Raw genomic sequence first — 19057 nt, 5'->3', positions numbered from 1 at the left:
GGTAAAACACGATTTCTCTTTTCTAACGTTAGCTAGTGTGTAGTGTCGCTGTTTGAGCAGAAACAACATCTGCAAAGTTACAGCGCTCAAAGTTTAAAGCAAAGGGAGATGTTTGCTTTTAAAGAAATCAATTTCTAAGGACTACAGCAAACGGCCGGTAGAGAACTACAGTCTTTTCCTCCAGACTCGCTGACATCAGCAGCTCCAATATTTACATAAACCCTCCTCCGAGAATATTAAATAAGGGAGCCAGGCCATTTTTCATTGCTGTGGAGCGTGGTGTGGTATAGTTAGTAGGCTGGAGTGTTGTTGCCGCAATGCCCTGAAACGCTGTTATTTTCATCCGGATTGCAGGTCCGCTTTGTTCAGCCTTTCTAGGGACAGCGAAGTTAGGGATCAATGGTTAAAATTGAGTTTTAACTCGGCCCCTCATAATTATTACCCAAATCTCTGTGCTGCACATTTTACGGAGGAAAGCTTCCACAATCATCACTAGTTCAATGCGGGATTCGCACAACGGCTTGACCTGAAAGATGGAGCAGTTCCAACTTTAAAACAGAAGCCGTTTACGGGACACAACCTGTAAGTAATTTTTCATCAGTGTGTTTTCCTGTAATAGTTCGTATTGTTAATTGTACGCTGTAGCAAGGAAGTAGACAAATAACACTGTTGGCTCTGCAAACCAGTTTGTTAAATGCTCATTCATATTTAACGTTATCCGACAAACACCTAACGTTACAAAAAAATTAAAATCTCAACAGTGATCTTGCTTGGAATTAGTGTAAATTATTATTTGATTTGCGCTTTTATGTATTGTTGATCTACAGGGATGCTAAACATGGTTCTGTGTTTGATTTAACTACTATAGTAAAGCCAATGTTCAGTGTTGGTTTTGGGTTAATAGTTCTTGCGACAGATATTTGGCTTTAATCGTTCTAAAAATACAAAAGGTGCCATTCAGTAGCGATCACTAAAGATCCGCAGTCTTAACGGCTGGTAAAGGTACGGGTTTCCGAAACACATGCACTATACGGTTAGCCAATCAGAACACAGCTGGACCAGCTAACCAATCTGAGCCCATTGCGTATTTTTGAGGGAAACCATCAGACCGTTTTTACGAGGAGGGGCAGTGTAGAATAAAGGTAAAATATATGAAAAATAATGCAATTTTTTTTAAACGAAGCATGAACACATGTTACAGTGCACCCCACAAACACAATCAAGCCTTCGAAAGAATGTTTTACCACCCCTTTAATCTTTTAAAATGAAAGTTTGCTGTACTGTAAAGATCATAGTTACTGTAATCCAGTCTTTTCACATGAGCAGAACATTTCTCCATGCAGATTTTGCATCACGTTCAGGTTTTTTTGCTGAATTCATCAATGTTGACCAGCTGAAAGGTGTTTGGTTTATAAGTGACAATGAGCAGTCCATCTTTATTCACTAATGTGATGCACCTTAACTTTCATAATTCAAAACTCTCTCAGTACAGGTAGACAACTATTTCAAACTAAACTGCGAAAATGAAGTTTATCCTGCACTCATTTACATATTTCAGCAGTGTAGAAATATATATATACTGGTATATATATTTTTGGCCCCACTTTATATTAGGTGGCCTTAAGTACTATGTACTTACATCAAAAAAATATGTACAATGTACTTACTGTGTTCAAATTGTATTGCAAAGCAATTTTGCTGATATTGAGATGGATATGGGTAGAGTTAGGGACAGGTGTGGTGTGTGTGTCAGTTTAAGGGTAGGGTCAGGGGTAAGGGAAGTGTCAACTGTCTAATTACAAATGTAACTACAGAAATTAACTACAGACGTAATTGCATGCAGGTATTTTAAAAAATGTAAGTACAATGTAAAAACATGTATGTACACAATAAGTGCATTGTATCAAATGATTAATTACAATGTTAGTACATAGTAGTTAACGCCACCTAATATAAAGTGGGTCCATATTTTTATAATGTATATTTCAGTGGACAAAGTTATAAATAATTTATTAAATAAAAGTTATAAATAAAATAATATAAATAATTAAAGATATATACATTTATTTATTTTTATTATATAAAAATGTAAAATATATACTAAATATAATAAATATAAAATAATGGTTTGTATATTATATTATTTAATATATTTCAGGGATGGAGAAAGTTTATAAAGAAATACTTTTATTTATAAAGAAATGTTGTATATAAGTTTTTATATACAATTATATAAATATATATAATTGTATATTTATTTTTGTTATATATATGAGGTTGAAAAGATTGTATAAATATAAAAATTATTAATTATAAAATATACACATTTTTAAATAAAAAACTAATTAGTTATTTTATTATATAAAATCTGATAAGTATATACAAATACTTTATACTTGTTTATACAAAAATATATACACTGTATAACAAAGATATCAAAATATATAATTTGAGAGAGATTTATAATAATCTTATTGAATCGTTCACTGCGAGATCAAACATTTATTAAGAGAGTAAATGTCACATTGACTATTGAGTCCAAGTGAAGCCCTGTGTTAGTGATGTGTCGCCCCCTGCTGGTGATCAGTGTGTGTGTGTGTGTTTGTGTGTGTGTGTGTGTGTGTGTGTGTGTGTTTCAGGCTGGTAAGGGTCGGAAGCACGTAGTCGTGTCTGAAGAGGGTTTGGGGTCGAACATCAAGAGTCTGGTGAGCGTCCTGATGCTGCTGCTGCTGCTCATGTTCACAGTCCACTGCACGTGGGTCACCAGCAACGCCTACTCCAGTCCCAGTGTCGTACTGGCTTCATACAACCACGACGGGTACCGACACACACACACACATCCACACCCACATGAACATACACAGAATGAACACACACAAACACATACACATGAACTCACACACACACATGAACACACGTGAACACACACACACATGAACAAACACAAACACACACACACATGAACACATTAACACAAACACACATGAACACACACACACATGAACACACACTATGAACACGCACACTCTCACACACATACTATCTCATCCGTCCTCCCTGTGTTTCCTTCAGCACCTGCCTCATCCCACACACACACAAACACACATGAACACATAAACACACACACACACGAACACATAAACACACACACACACATGAACACATGAACACACACACACATATAAACACACAAATTAACACACACACATATAAACACACACATGAACATACACACCTATGAACACAAACACGCACACATGAACACACACACATATGAACACACACACACATGAACACACACCCACAAACATATGAACACACACATGAACACAAAACACACATGAACACACACACACACACATATGAACACACACTCACAAATAAACACACATGAACACACACGCACGCGCACACACCTGCTCATCCGTCTTCCTGTGTGTGTCCTTCAGCTCCCGCAACATCCTGGATGATTTCAGAGAGGCGTACTATTGGCTGCGTCTCAACACCGTCCAGCACGCTCGCATCATGAGCTGGTGGGATTATGGCTATCAGATCGCAGGCATGGCCAACAGAACCACACTGGTGGACAACAACACCTGGAACAACAGCCACATCGCCCTGGTGAGACGTGTGTGTGTGTGTGTGTGTGTGTGTGTGTGTGTGTGTGTGTGTGTGTGTGTGTGTGTGTGTGTGTGTGTGTGTGTGTGTGTGTGTGTGTGTGTGTGTGTGTGTGTGTGTGTGTGTGTGTGCGCGCGTATGTGTGCCACAGGAAGAGCTGCTGAACCGCAGGAAGCCTGACTCCCTCTCTCTGATTGGCTCTCTCAGGTGGGGAAGGCCATGGCGTCCAATGAGAGCGTGGCGTATGACATCATGAGGCTGCTGGATGTGGACTATGTGCTGATCGTCTTCGGGGGGGCGATCGGATACGCGGGCGACGATATCAACAAGTTCCTGTGGATGGTGAGGATCGCGGAGGGAGAACATCCGGCAGACGTGCGGGTGAGTGAACCAACACTGAGAACAGCACGAGCCTTTAAGGGTTAGTTCACCCAAAAATGAAACTGACGTCATTAACTCCTCATCCTAATATAGTTCCACATCCGTAAGACCTTAGGTCTAAGGTCTAAGGTCTTAGGTCTTAGGTCTTAGGTCTTAGGTCTTAGGTCCAAGGTCTAAGGTCTTAGGTCTAAGGTCTTAGGTCTTAGGTCTAAGGTCTTAGGTCTTAGGTCTAAGGTCTAAGGTCTTAGGTCTTAGGTCTTAGGTCTAAGGTCTAAGGTCTAAGGTCTAAGGTCTTAGGTCTAAGGTCTTAGGTCTAAGGTCTTAGGTCTAAGGTCTAAGGTCTAAGGTCTAAGGTCTTAGGTCTAAGGTCTTAGGTCTAAGGTCTTAGGTCTAAGGTCTTAGGTCTAAGGTCTAAGGTCTTAGGTCTAAGGTCTTAGGTCTTAGGTCTAAGGTCTAAGGTCTTAGGTCTTAGGTCTAAGGTCTTAGGTCTAAGGTCTAAGGTCTTAGGTCTAAGGTCTTAGGTCTTAGGTCTAAGGTCTTAGGTCTTAGGTCCAAGGTCTAAGGTCTTAGGTCTAAGGTCTTAGGTCTTAGGTCTAAGGTCTAAGGTCTTACGTCTAAGGTCTAAGGTCTAAGGTCTTAGGTCTAAGGTCTAAGGTCTTAGGTCTTAGGTCTAAGGTCTTAGGTCTAAGGTCTTAGGTCTAAGGTCTAAGGTCTTAGGTCTAAGGTCTAAGTTCTTAGGTCTAAGGTCTTAGGTCTAAGGTCTAAGGTCTTAGGTCTAAGGTCTAAGGTCTAAGGTCTTAGGTCTTAGGTCTAAGGTCTAAGGTCTTAGGTCTAAGGTCTAAGGTCTAAGGTCTTAGGTCTTAGGTCTAAGGTCTTAGGTCTAAGGTCTTAGGTCTAAGGTCTAAGGTCTAAGGTCTAAGGTCTAAGGTCTTAGGTCTAAGGTCTTAGGTCTAAGGTCTTAGGTCTAAGGTCTTAGGTCTAAGGTCTAAGGTCTTAGGTCTAAGGTCTTAGGTCTTAGGTCTAAGGTCTAAGGTCTTAGGTCTAAGGTCTTAGGTCTAAGGTCTAAGGTCTTAGGTCTAAGGTCTAAGGTCTTAGGTCATAGGTCTAAGGTCTAAGGTCTTAGGTCTAAGGTCTAAGGTCTAAGGTCTAAGGTCTTAGGTCTAAGGTCTTAGGTCTAAGGTAGGTCTAAGGTCTTAGGTCTAAGGTCTTAGGTCTAAGGTCTTAGGTCTAAGGTCTTAGGTCTAAGGTAGGTCTAAGGTCTAAGGTCTAAGGTCTTAGGTCTAAGGTCTTAGGTCTAAGGTCTAAGGTCTTAGGTCTAAGGTAGGTCTAAGGTCTAAGGTCTTAGGTCTAAGGTAGGTCTAAGGTCTTAGGTCTAAGGTCTTAGGTCTAAGGTCTTAGGTCTAAGGTCTAAGGTCTTAGGTCTAAGGTAGGTCTAAGGTCTAAGGTCTTAGGTCTAAGGTAGGTCTAAGGTCTAAGGTCTTAGGTCTTAGGTCTTACAGGTGTGGAGCTACATTGGGGTGAGGAGTTAATGACGTCAGTTTCATTTTTGGGTGAACTAACCCTTTAACGCTAAAATAAAACATACATATTAGATAAAAACTACTTACTTTATTTCAGCTTTATTTTAATTAGCAAAAAAATTTTTATAGTTTACTAATTATGTTAAATATATTTTATTTTTTTGTTTGTGTTGATTTTATTTAAAAATGTTTATTTAACTTTTATTTAATTTTAAAACTTTTATTATCTCAAATGAACATTATTATTTCAGTTTAACATTATAAACAACAACAAAATCACATAAATGTACTAAAGCTATATAAAATGTGTTAATTGAAATTAAAGTGAAATAAATAAAATATTAAAAAATTCTAAAATGGAAACTGAAAATATTATAATAAAAGCTTGTTCAAAACATTATAATAGTATATAAATACTCTCACTTCTGCTGGATGATTAAGGTTCAAGTTAAGTGATTAACAATAGGGCACAATGTGCTGTATGAATATGAATTCCCCGTATTGTTTTTTTACAGGTGTTTTGCCTGTATTTTGAATTGCACATTGCATTAGTTTGTGTTTTAAGGGTTAATGGAAATTTCCGTAAAATTACTGGATAATGTAGCGGCAGAAAATTACCAGTACATTTTCCGTTTTTATTTTTTACAGTGTAGTATATAAATAAATCTAAAATCTCACTTCTGCTGGATGATTAAGGTTAACTAGAGGTCAACACAGACCACATTTACATATTAAAGTCCATTTCCTTTTCCTGTGGTTTGATCTCAGAGCTCTTGATTAGTCATGCCTGGTGTTCTGCGGTCTTGAACAGGAAGTGAGTTTGTCTCTGTTTGTCAGGAGAGCGATTTCTTCTCGCCGCAGGGAGAGTTCAGGGTGGATAAAGCCGCGTCTCCAGCGCTGCTCGACTGTCTGATGTACAAGATGTCCTACTATCGCTTCGGAGAAATGCAGGTGGAGTCTGCTCATGTGATCTGAACTAGGGATGCACCAAAAATTATTGGCCGAAACCGAGAAAGAGGAAACCAAGGCCGAAAACCGAAACACAGAAAAAAAAAATTATGATAGTTATTAGTACCATTGCATTGACTGTGTACTAACTTTGCTAAAATCAAGGCATTGCAATTGTATACATTTTTAAATAATAAATAAATTACACATTATGCATATATTTATTTAGCACATTGCAACAATGCACAGTATAAAATAAAATTCAAAATTAAGTGTTTAACTTGACCTCACTCGTGCCGTAATATGCCATTGAAAATACATACGGGTGAGGGGTTCGAATGCCGGTCGCCATGTTGCTCCTCCATATGGATGTAGTGTCCGTGACGTCCCCCATAGGATTCCGATAAGCCGTTCTGAAGCGTAAAGTAAAGACGAGCTGGGCGTCGCCATCTTGGCCGTCAGTCATTGCGTGTCACTTCCGGATAACAGAAAATGGGCAAAGAGGCGGGATGTGGGCGGAGCTGAGGTGACGTGATGACTAACAGACGGCGGATAAATGGCTATCCACCTGTCAATCAAAGTGGCCACGCCCTTAATTATGCAGAACTTTAAGGCTTTATATAATGTAAACGAATGAGTTATAAAAAATGTACCCCCCACACACTCGTCATGAAGAGCAAAATTAGCCGTATAGAGCAGTCATTCCCAAACTGTGGTCTGCGGACCACTAGTGGTCCATGAGGGTACTGCAGATGGTCCGTGGAAAGGCAAAAAAAATGTACCTTCATTTTACCAGGAAATTCCCATAAAAAATAAAAAGATTATGTAGGCCTATATTGATATAACATTTGTTTTAAATTGTTAAGTTATTGTGCGATTACTAAAATAGCCCAGTGGCGCTCAGCCACTTTCCTTTAACAAGCCTGTTGTACTTATGTGATGACTAGTTATAGTTTTAGTGCTACTAAGCCTATTTAGAGGTGCGGATTAATTCAGGCAGGACTGTGTGTAGACATATTTTATTATGTGTTATGCGGTGGTCCGCAAAATGTTTTGATTACAAATAGTGGTCCACACACAAAAAAAGTTTGAAAACCCCTGGTATAGAGCAAAACCACAATTTGTACCAGACTGTAAACATGTTTTTTTCTGCTGTAAAGTTGGGCATTTTAACATGGGGCTCAATGAGATTCTGCTCCTTCTGGAGCCGCTCTAGTGGCCAGTCGAGGAATTGCAGTTTACATTACTTCCGTATCGGCTTCAAGAGAGACTGCGGGAGGTTACCGCTTGGTTACAACCCATATTATAGATGCGTCATCAGATGTGAGATGAACCACATACGTCCTCACCGCAGATATGCTGCTTTAGACAAGCACGTGCAGGTCATGTTTTCTGTTTGCGTCATCACAACATTTCGGCCGTATTGTTTCGGTGATGAAAGTCTTATGGCCGAAAATTTTCGGTGGCCGAATATTCGGTGCATCCCTAATCTGAACGGTGCGACGCTGCTCATGTGACGTCTCACACGTGTTTCTCTCTGTCCAGCTGGACGTAAGAAGTCCTCCGGGATTCGACCGAACCCGCAACGCCGAGATCGGAAACAAGGACGTCAGGCTGACGCACCTGGAGGAAGCCTTCAGCTCCGAGCACTGGCTCGTGCGGATATATCGAGTCAAAGACCCGGAGAACCGGCCGCGGCTGGAGCGCAGACCTCGAGTCATCAGCAATCACACACACACACACACACGCTCCTCCAGGAAGGTACGAGGCCGATCCATCGCTAAACTCACGCTTGTTTTCATCAGCTGATGTGTTTTAACGCTGTCCGTCTGTGCAGGCGACCAGGAGGAAACGCGGGTTCATCAAAAACAAGCTAGTCCTGAAGAAAGGCAGAAGATTAAACCGGAAACAGAAGCAAACCGGACTAGACTGAACTAAACCAGATCAGTGACTGGAGCTGATCTTTGTTTCACTGGTTCATACTTGAATATGTGTTTGATACAAAAGGGAACTGATTGTTTTCATATGACAAAATGGGAATGTGACCGTTTTTAGATATTAAAGGTACAATAAGCGATTTCTGAGCACCAAAATTGGTGCTATCAAGATAGGGGTGTGATTATTTAGGGGAGGGGCGTGTTTGTGAATTTGGGGGTGGGGATATCAAGATAGGGATGTGATTATTTTGGGAAAGGGCGTGTTTGTGAATTTGGGGGCGTGGCTATCAAGATAGGGGTGTTATTCTTTTGGCGTGTTTGTGAATTTGGGGGCGGGGCTATTGAGATAGGGGTGTGATTCTTTTGGCGTGTTTGTGAATTTGGGGGCGGGGCTATCAAGATAGTGGTCCAATCCTTTTGGGGAAATGTTCGTGAATTTGGCGGCAGGGCTATCAAGATAGGGGTGTGATCCTTTTGGGGAGGGGCTTGTTTGTGAATTTGGGGGCGGGCTATCAAGATAGGGGTGTGATCCTTTTGGGGAGGGGCTTGCTTGTGAATTTGGGGGCGGGGCTATCAAGATAGGGGTGTGATTATTTTGGGGAGGGGCTTGTTTGTGAATTTGGGGGCGGGCTATCAAGATAGGGGTGTGATCCTTTTGGGGAGGGGCTTGTTTGTGAATTTGGGGGCGGGGCTATCAAGATAGGGGTGTGATCCTTTTGGGGAGGGGCTTGTTTGTGAATTTGGGGGTGGGGGCTATCAAGATAGGGGTGTGATCCTTTTGGGGAGGGGCTTGTTTGTGAATTTGGGGGTGGGGCTATCAAGATAGGGGTGTGATCCTTTGGGGGAGGGGCTTGTTTGTGAATTTGGGGGTGGGGCTATCAAGATAGGGGTGTGATCATTTGGGGGAGGGGCTTGTTTATGAATTTGGGGGTGGGGCAATCAAGATAGGGTGTGATCCTTTTGGGGAGGGGCTTGTTTGTGAATTTGGGGGTGGGGCTATCAAGATACAGTGGAGCAAAAAAGTATTTAAAACCAGAAATCTCATTCTTCCCAGCCTGGTGCTGGTCTACAGTTTTGTTTTTGGTGTCCTTTGACAGCTCTTTGGTCTTGGCCATAGTGGAGTTTGGAGTCTGACTGTTTGAGGTTGTGGACAGGCGTCTTTTATATTGATTACAGTTCAAACAGGTGCCATTAATACAGGTACATTTTTATTCATTTGCAAATAAATTCTTTAAAAATCAGACAATGTGATTTTCTGGATTTTCCCCCCTAATTCTGTCTCTCATAGTTGAAGTGTACCTATGATGAAAATTACAGGCCTCTCTCATCTTTTTAAGTGGGAGAACTTGCACAATTGGTGGCTGACTTAATACTTTTTTGCTCCACTGTAGGGGTGTGATCCTTTTTTGGAGGGGCATGTTTGTTTTGGTGATTTCAAAAATCAACAGCATTTCTCAGAAACCGTGCATTGCACCTTTAAAGCTGAAGGAGAATGAAGAACCAAAGAGCTCATGTTCTCCTCATATCAAACATTTACACGGACTGTTGCTAAGCAGAACATTTCAAATAATATTTAGGACAAACTAAGATTTATGTTGCATATTTGAATTGCATATAAAACTTCTTTTTTGATTACACAGTTTTAACATAAACTCAAACTTAATATGACGCATATTTGTCTGGCATTCACACATAAATGAAGTATGGCATGTATAGTTTATTACACATTTTCAAATTGCATTTATTAAAATAGCTTAAAGTCAGCAAAAAATCATGACGAAAACTGACCTGGTTAATTTATGCATGACAAATATGCAACACAATATCAGTGATATTTATTTAGTTTGGGATATGAATCAGATGCAATAATTATCAGGACATTTTGACTTTTATCTCATGACTTTGATTGGATTTTCTCTTAATGATAAATGTACAGCATCAATGTTTTTACATGTAATTCATAATTCAGATTTTATAGTGGAGTTTAATATGCAAAAATCTGTGAAAATCTGCGTCTAAACGGTGTCTGACTTTAACTCACTTTTTTATACTGTCTCTCTGGATCTGTTGAAGATTTTCATACTTATTTCTCAAAAGGTTTTCTTATTCTTCATGCTTTTCTTCAGTTGAAGGCTGATTGTGACGGGGGTAAATTAAAATAAAATAAAAAAGTTTGACAGACTTTGAATTCTTGCTTTGTTTTAATGGTATATTATAGTATGTCATAATCTAATTCCTAATAATAGAATTCTGAATTTCTGAAAAATCCTGATTTTTGTGTACAGTATAAAGTCTCTTTTAAAAGTCATTTCACTCTGCGGCCATCTTTGAAACGCCTCTCCGGCATGTATTTCTAAATGCTCGAATTATGACAAACGGATTTATTTCAGCCTGGACAAAGCTAATGCGCACTCGCAATCCTAAACACGCGTCTAATGGTGCCTTCAAGTCCATACCTGTCAAGTATCCCGTTTTGGCCGGGAAAGTCCCGTATTTTACCCTTCTTTCCCGCCGTCCTCCCGTATTAGTATTTTCCTGTAAATCTCCTGTATTTTAACCTACGTTATTAAAAAATTATAATACTGGAGTAAAAAAACAAAAACATTTCCAAACTGAGCTCTGTAACTAGCCTCGCGATAACTGGCATCTGGCAAGTCCTCCTGGGATGTTCGTATACGAGGTGAGAAGTCTTGTTTATGACATCATGTGCATTCAAGTCTCTTTGGTCGGAGCAAGATGGCAGTGTACCATCTTTTAATGAATTTCACGAAAATACAACAATGTTTAACGCTGCTTAAACAACAAAGAATGCGCATCTTAAGCCATTTAATTATCTATGAAGCCACTGTAAATGGTGTCGTTAATCCTCGGAGAAAATTAGATTCATGATTCGGATCGCGTGTCAAACCATCAAACTGCTGAAATCACGTGACTTTGGCGATCAGAACCGCTGATTCGATACACTGATTCATAATGGTCCAAGGCTTTACGGAACGGTGTTTTGAAATCGTTCATCACTATATAAGTCGTTATTTAGTTTTTTTGTGCACTAAAACTATTCTCGTGTCTTCATAAAATGATTGTAGAGCCACTGTAGTGAGATAGGCTTTGTAACGACGTCTTTATAGTGCCTTTATGGGTCTTGAGAGAGGAAATGACATTGGTGTCAATCAAGGCCTTTCTGAGCCATCAACACTAATATCTTACTTTGCGTACCGAAGATGAACAAAGGTCTTACGGGTGTCCACGACATGAGGATAAATAATTAATGACAGAATTTAGAAAATTTCATTTAGAAAATCCCCAACTTCCCACTGGTATTTACAACTTCATGTTCAGTGGCGTTCATGCCTCGAACCAGTAAACACGATCTTTACGACATAACAGAGCAAGAGCAAGCGCAAATGCTGGCAGCGGCAGGTCGCAGCGCCACTTCCGGTGGCATCGGCAGCTGCCATGGACTTCTTCTGGCAGATGCCAGAGTTTGTGGCGCCACTTCCGGTGGCATCGGCAGCTGCCACGGACTTCTTCTGGCAGATGCCAGAGTTTGTGGCAGCGGTCACGGACTTCTTCTGGCAGATGCCTGTATTGCCAGAATATATAATGGTTGCCACGGTCTTTCTCGGAGATTGTCGCTGTTTGTCAGCTGTTAAATGGCAATAGTAATTCGCACGAGTGCAAAACACAGTTAATTATTTGCTTGTATATCACTATATTAGCCGTTTATTGTGGCGCCACTTCCGGTGGCATCGGCAGCTGTCACGAACTCATATAGCACATAATCGTCTATGCACATAATGCCTTGTTATGAGTGACCATATTCTACATCTTAACCTATACCTGAACAGTAATTAAAAGTTTGAGGCAAAAGTCAATAGTGAGAATTAGACCCACAACTAAAGTGATACACATACACAGGCCTATATTAAAAATGTATATATATATATATATATATATATATATATATATATATATATATATATATATATATATATATATATATATATATCCGTTCAAAAGTTTGGGGTCATTAAGAATGTTTAATGTTTTAAACGAAGTATCTTCCAGTCACCAAGCCTGCATTTATTTAATTAAAAATACAAACAAAAACAGTAACATTGTGAAATATATTTCAAATTAAAAAAGGCTTTTTTCTATGTCAATATACAGTAAATTGTCATTTATTCCCGTGATCAAAGCTCAATTTTTTAGCATCATTACTTCAGTCTTCAGTGTCACATGATCCTTCAGAAATCAAATAAGTCTAATCAAGTTAGTGTTTTTATGTATTTTTACATTTATTCCAGATTAATAACAAAAGGCAGAAAAATTACAAACAATATGTACTGTTCTTTCCAGGGGGTGTCGCTGTTGGACAAAGTTAATTTATGAATACTATTGTGACTTAAATGTTTCAATAAAAGTGTCTATTGCTGTTTTAACTCTAGAATTATGCTATATATATGGCATAATTCTAGAGTTAAAACATCAATGCGCCAACAGCGACACCCGCTGGAAACTTTAAAAAGAACAGTACATATTGTTTGTATTTTTTCTGCCTTTTGTTATTAATCTGGAACAAAATTAAAAATGCATAAAAACACTAACTTGATTAGACTTATTTGATTTCTGAAGGATCATGTGACACTGAAGATAGCACTTTACTGTATATTGACAGAAAACTGCTGTTTTAAATTGGAATAATATTTCACAATGTTACTGTTTTTGTTTGTATTTTTAATTAAATAAATGCAGGCTTGGTGACTGGAAGATACTTCTTTTAAAACATAAAAAATACTGACCCCAAACATTTTACATTACACATATTATATATTATACATTTTTAATATAGGCCTGTGTATGTGTATCACTTTAGTTGTGGGTCTAATTCTCACTATTGACTTTTGCCTCAAACTTTTAATTACTGTTCAGGTATAGGTTAAGATGTAGAATATGGTCACTCATAACAAGGCATTATGTGCATAGACGATTATGTGCTATATGAGTTCGTGACAGCTGCCGATGCCACCGGAAGTGGCGCCACAATAAACGGCTAATATAGTGATATACAAGCAAATAATTAACTGTGTTTTGCGCTCGTGCGAATTACTATTGCCATTTAACAGCTGACAAACAGCGACAATCTCCGAGAAAGACCGTGGCAACCATTATATATTCTGGCAATACAGGCATCTGCCAGAAGAAGTCCGTGACCGCTGCCACAAACTCTGGCATCTGCCAGAAGAAGTCCGTGGCAGCTGCCGATGCCACCGGAAGTGGCGCCACAAACTCTGGCATCTGCCAGAAGAAGTCCATGGCAGCTGCCGATGCCACCGGAAGTGGCGCTGCGACCTGCCGCTGCCAGAGGGAGCGCCAGGCCCTGCTGACATAACATGCTTGTTTCTATAGAAACCGGAGCTTCTGGCAGCTGCAATGACGATGACTTTACTAATCAACGATTGGCTCTTTCATTTAGAAGGCGGGGCTTATTCACAATATTGGGCGTTGCACTTTCTCCCATTCATAAGTAATCGCAGGTTGCACGTCTTCATAAAGTATTCGGTATAATGCATTTCATAATTATGAGTTTTTCACTGCATTTCAGCTGATCCTTATTAGTGGACATGACCTTAACCCAGCCGAGCAGATCTGGATTAAAGGTAAAAATGTGGCGAAAGCTATATTTATGTTATAAACGCTTGGCAGTTTTGAATGTCAGAAGAAACACACAACACCGACTGCTGAGGCAGGTTTATTTCAAACAGTAACTCAAAACATCTCGGCTCCATTTGCACATGATCTGATTCAACAATACTTGCTGAATATTATTGTACTCTGAGAAAAGAAAGGCATATTTCATGTTTATTTCAGCACCCATATGAACAGTTTACAGGACAACCTGCAAAAGGAGCTTATTTTTGATGTGTGTAAAAGGCGAGGTCACGTCAGCGAAATTTTGCGAGCAAAAATAGATCCATTGTGTCTCAAACCAAACTCATTTTCAAACAAAATAGCTTGTTGTTGGTCAGCATGGAGCCCGGTGCATAACATGCAGTAAAAAACTAGCTGGTCTTTTTTTTCTTGCATGTCGTGTGCGGGGCTCCGTAGCATGGTGAATTCAAGCCACCAACTTTAAAATGTGCGTGGGCAATTTTTTCTGCAAATCGAGAAGGCGAACGTGACCGCGACTTAAAGGGGCAGTTCACGCAAAAATGATAATTATCTCATTAATTATACCCTCACGTCATTCTAAACCATAGATAATAATTTCATCAAATAAACATTTTTTTATTGAGATTTCTGTCCTTCTATTTAAAAAAAGTCTACTCTCCCCAAACTCTGACGCTTCAAAACGTAATAAAAAGATTGTTTGTTTGTTCATTGAACTTCAGTTTAACAAATTTGAGTGTTTGATGTTGTTCGCTGATCTACACTATATGCGAATAAATAAAGCTGTGTCTCTTTAAAAGACTTGGACCAAACTATTGGATTTATTTTACGTTTTACATTAAGAAGTTTTTTTTTTTGTGAATAGACTTTTAATGAAGGGAGAGAATCAGATTTCAATTAAATATCTTCGTGTTCTGAAGATGAACTAATCTTATGATTAATTTATGACACAGTGATAGTTTTTGGGTGAACTAACTCACAGACTAATCAGAAAACACATCACAGGTATATATCCAGAATATGGTTTAAAATACAGTACTGTCTCTTTAAAAGTTTAAATTGTGTATCATACAGCAATAACTGCCGGGAACCTACATATCAAACCAATGGACTTTACATCAGTGATGCTGTTAATATAAAGTCACAGGATTGAGTGAAGGCCTCGATTAAAAGTGCATCAGAAATCCTTTGCGGAGGAGCGTAAAACCTCTCGGGTAAAATCTCATTTAATGGCCAATTAGTCCTAACAATAGCGTTCTGTTAGGAAGGCTTTAGGAGTTAGCAGTGGCTCATGGAGAGGATTGATTGGCCCGATGTGGTCATCCATTTAATCATCAGCTGACTGACCACTGGCTCACCTGATTACACAACGCTTTTCATCCGTGTTCATGACAAACATCAGATCAGACGTGCATTCATCAGGAGAAATCTCACAAGATCATGTGCAGGTCATATATCACCCCAAAATACTGTTTTGACACTAAAAATATAAGAAACTGAAGCTTATTTTAGGACATCAAGAGTTATTTGAAATCAATATACATTGTGATAGTATTCATTGCTGATTTAAATAAAACATTATCTTACAATATTGTTTTCTGTAATGGAGTAAAAAAATACTATCTCGCAGGAATGACAATGCAAGTGGGAAATTGTAAAAAAATCTTATATAAAATGTACTATATTTTATACTTTATTATTTAATTGATTGATTTTGGGGTGAAATATGAGCGGGTTGTGTTTTCATGATACTGAAGGTTTAAAGCTTGAATATGAACATATCGTCCACATTGCATGTAAATTCACATTTCTGTTAATAAATCATCTAATGGCAGATCACGTTAATACTGTGTACTTGTGTATTCACAAAGGCTCGGTTAGTTAGTTGTGAAAAATAATATATAGTTTATACAGTGTATAAAAGTCTATTCTAATCGTCCAGGTTTTTATTTATACACATTGGTTTCTGTTCAGTCTATAGTGTGATGGATCATAATGCATGATTCTGATTGTCCAGTCTCTGTTTGTTTTGAGTCCCTGTGATGATCGGTGCTCGACTCTCTCCTGTGGTTTGGAGTTTCCATAGTGGGTTTCTGTAGACCCATCCGTCACCCTACACACACACACACACACACACACACACACACACACACACACACACACACACACACAGAGAGAGAGAATAGAAACATCCTCAATCAATCAAATGGTCCCATTTTCAAGATAATATATTTAGTTCAGATTTGCAGTTTCCACCATGGAATATAAACAAAAACGTTCATAACTCAAATTATGACTTGTTTTTTCTTAGACATGTGAGATATAACTAGGGATGTACCGATTTGACAATTATAACTGATATAACCGATAAATCTCTATATTTGAAAGCCGATAACTGATATATTGGCCGAAAAATATAAAAATACACATTTGTAAATTATTTTTGAGAGCCTAATTACAAAAACAAAAGTCTCACCATTAAAAGCCATGTCACAAGTACACAATTATGTTCTCATTTTATTTGTATGTAGTCTATACACTGTAAAAAAATTATTTAGAAAAAAAGTTACCTGGTTGCCTTAAAATTTTGAGTTAATACAATGAACATTTTTTAAAGATTCGACAACCTTTATTAAAATATTATTAAAAGATGTTGTAAGCATATTGGGTAATTGTGAGTGTTTTATTTGTGATGATGCAGTGAAACAATAATAATAGTGCTATTTTCATGATTTATCTATTTTTATGTGGTTCAGATACAATAATATTTTGAGTTTCTATTTATTAAACAAATTTCCTTCATTGTATCAACTCAAAATATTAAGTTCAATAAACTCAAAATTTTAAGGCAACCAGTTAAACCAACAAAAAACAAAACTGGATTCACTGGATTTAAAGCCCACACCATGGTAAACAGTGCACATCTGAAGTGTCTCAGCTGAAGGAAATAATCCATAATTTATCACCTTTAAAATAATCGGCCACATTTTTGTATCTGGCTGATAACAATAAAAAATATAGCTGCAAGCAGCGATTATCGGGGCCAAGCACAAAAAGGAACAATATGTATTCTAAAAAACAACAGAAATAACCATTATTAGCATTTTTGGTGATAACTTTTGATTATTGATTCATGATCATTAACAATATGGCAAACCATTCCTAAGTTATAAATAAAAATGTCATATCTTGGGAGCAGTAGATGGCGCTGTGCCGAAACAGCATGTAGCCTCAGGTCAATCTTGGGATGACAGTTTGGGCAGAATACACTAAAGGGTTGTGGAGATATAGGCTTGCGTCCAATTTGGCGCGCTCTTCGTCAAATTTGTTCTGCCGTTATTCTAGAACAGTTGGGTAAATATCAAATAACTTTGATATTTTTTCCAGCGTAGTCTAAAGATGATCTGGTTAAATTTTCATGAAAATAAGACAAACTGTCTTGGAGCCCTTTAGGGATTGAGATCGAAACTCCAAAACTGCTGTGGTGAATGTTTCGACTGACCTCTATCAAATTTCACAATTTTTTTACCATATGGTTCTATGAGCTGCTTTTTCACCCATTTCTGCAAAATTTGCGGGTCGACTCGTGCATCCCTAGATATAAATTTGGAATTAAAAAAGTGATTGCAACTTTTTATGTAAGAGTATGTTTACACAACAACAACAAAATAAAATTGGAAAAGTTTTGGCATTGCGTTTTTGAAAAGTTTCACAGACGGATCCACAAAAACGACTAAAAACGCTGTGCAGGGGCAGAAGATGGCAATGTGACTTTGTAATGAAACAACGTCACCATTTTCACAAATTGTCATTTTTATAGTTTAGATGAAGACAATAATGGTATCGTTTTCAAAAACGTACACTTTGAAAACTATATTTTTTCATGTAAATGAACTGGAAAAACGATAAAGAAAAGTTTTCCATTTTTAGTTGAAAATGGTGTCGCGTAAACAACCCCTAACACTTCTGAGAAAAAGGTCAAAATAGCAAATTATGAACTTGCATTTGCAAGTTATAAAGTGTGAATTGTGAGCTGCAGTATGAACTCAATCAGTGCCTTAAATGTATTCTGTGGTGTAAACAAGCTTCTGTTTGAAACCCAGTTCAGTCTGTACTAGCTGTAGTCGTTTCTGAGGCGGTTCTGGGCCTGAACGCACCTCTTTGCTGAAGTATTTGGGTTTCCAGGGCATGTTGTTGGTGTCTCTCTGTCTCTCGTCGGATCGCTGGGCTTCCTCTAACCGATGCTTGTGTTCAGTGGCCAGATCAACGTTTCCTTCTTTAAGAGCCGCGGTCACGTGCTGCCAGAGACGCCTGAGCACAAACACACACAGACCAGCAGAATTACACAACTATTTTACAATATTTTAGGAAAACCATATATTCATAAGATTTTGGAGTCTGTAAGAAGTCTCTTCTGCTCACCGAGGCTGCATTTATTTGAGTAAAAACCCAGTAATACCCCTTTTCCACCAAGGCAGTGCTGGTGCTAGTTCGGAGCCAGAGCCTAGTTTCAAATCGGTTCTTTGTGTTTCCACAGTCAAAGCACCAGCTCCGAGCCAGGAAAAGGGGTTCTTAAGTAGCACCAAAACATTGCTGGGCTAGAAGTAAGAACTGATTACGTCAGGCGCTGGGGGCGGGGTCAGCGAGATGAACACAAACTGGAGATCCGCCATGTTTTAAATAGCAGCTAATGGAGCTAATAGCTGCTGCTCGTTTGTAATCACCGTCTATACAAATGACTGCGAACTGCATGAATGCGTTGGATTTGCTGTGTTTTGATGCCGATGATTTACCATGTCGTAAAGCCACGTGAATCAATAGTAACGTAACTTTCGCCATTGTTGATGGAAGGCTTGTTCGAGATGCATCGGCGTATGACATCAAAGTAACAGCGAGAGCAAACGACTCCTTATGCTTTTGAATCGCTCACGCTGTATTTTGATATCATACGCAGATCGGTCCACGCAGTCAGTCTCGAACAAG

At 38.7% G+C, this 19057-nt stretch overlaps 2 protein-coding genes across 4 annotated transcripts in view; one reads left to right on the top strand and one right to left on the bottom strand.

Moving 5' to 3' along the window:
- Window positions 1–8578, top strand: part of LOC137047578 (dolichyl-diphosphooligosaccharide--protein glycosyltransferase subunit STT3B-like) — a 42137-nt gene extending 33559 nt beyond the window's left edge. Inside the window, exons 11-16 of one of the 2 annotated variants that reach the window (XM_067425349.1) lie at window positions 2640–2818; window positions 3450–3621; window positions 3826–3999; window positions 6381–6470; window positions 8013–8228; window positions 8305–8578. In XM_067425349.1, coding sequence (XP_067281450.1) covers window positions 2640–2818; window positions 3450–3621; window positions 3826–3999; window positions 6381–6470; window positions 8013–8228; window positions 8305–8400 — 927 coding nt within the window. In that variant the 3' untranslated portion in view covers window positions 8401–8578. Of the gene's footprint in view, window positions 1–2639; window positions 2819–3449; window positions 3622–3825; window positions 4000–6356; window positions 6471–8012; window positions 8229–8304 lie in introns of both variants that reach the window. The other variant, XM_067425348.1, reaches the window with a different exon arrangement.
- A 5565-nt stretch (window positions 8579–14143) lies between these two features.
- LOC137048474 (oxysterol-binding protein-related protein 10) overlaps window positions 14144–19057 on the bottom strand; it is a 37687-nt gene continuing 32773 nt past the window's right edge. For both annotated transcript variants that reach the window (XM_067426641.1, XM_067426642.1), the window contains exons 12-13: window positions 18232–18385; window positions 14144–16187 (exon numbers count right to left, since the gene is read on the bottom strand). In XM_067426641.1, the coding sequence (XP_067282742.1) occupies window positions 16065–16187; window positions 18232–18385 (277 nt within the window). In that variant the 3' untranslated portion in view covers window positions 14144–16064. The remainder of the gene's footprint in view (window positions 16188–18231; window positions 18386–19057) is intronic.

The sequence above is a fragment of the Pseudorasbora parva genome, chromosome 19, assembly GCF_024679245.1.
Source record: "Pseudorasbora parva isolate DD20220531a chromosome 19, ASM2467924v1, whole genome shotgun sequence".
Taxonomy (NCBI): domain Eukaryota; kingdom Metazoa; phylum Chordata; class Actinopteri; order Cypriniformes; family Gobionidae; genus Pseudorasbora; species Pseudorasbora parva.
This window is presented reverse-complemented; position numbering and strand designations above follow the sequence as displayed.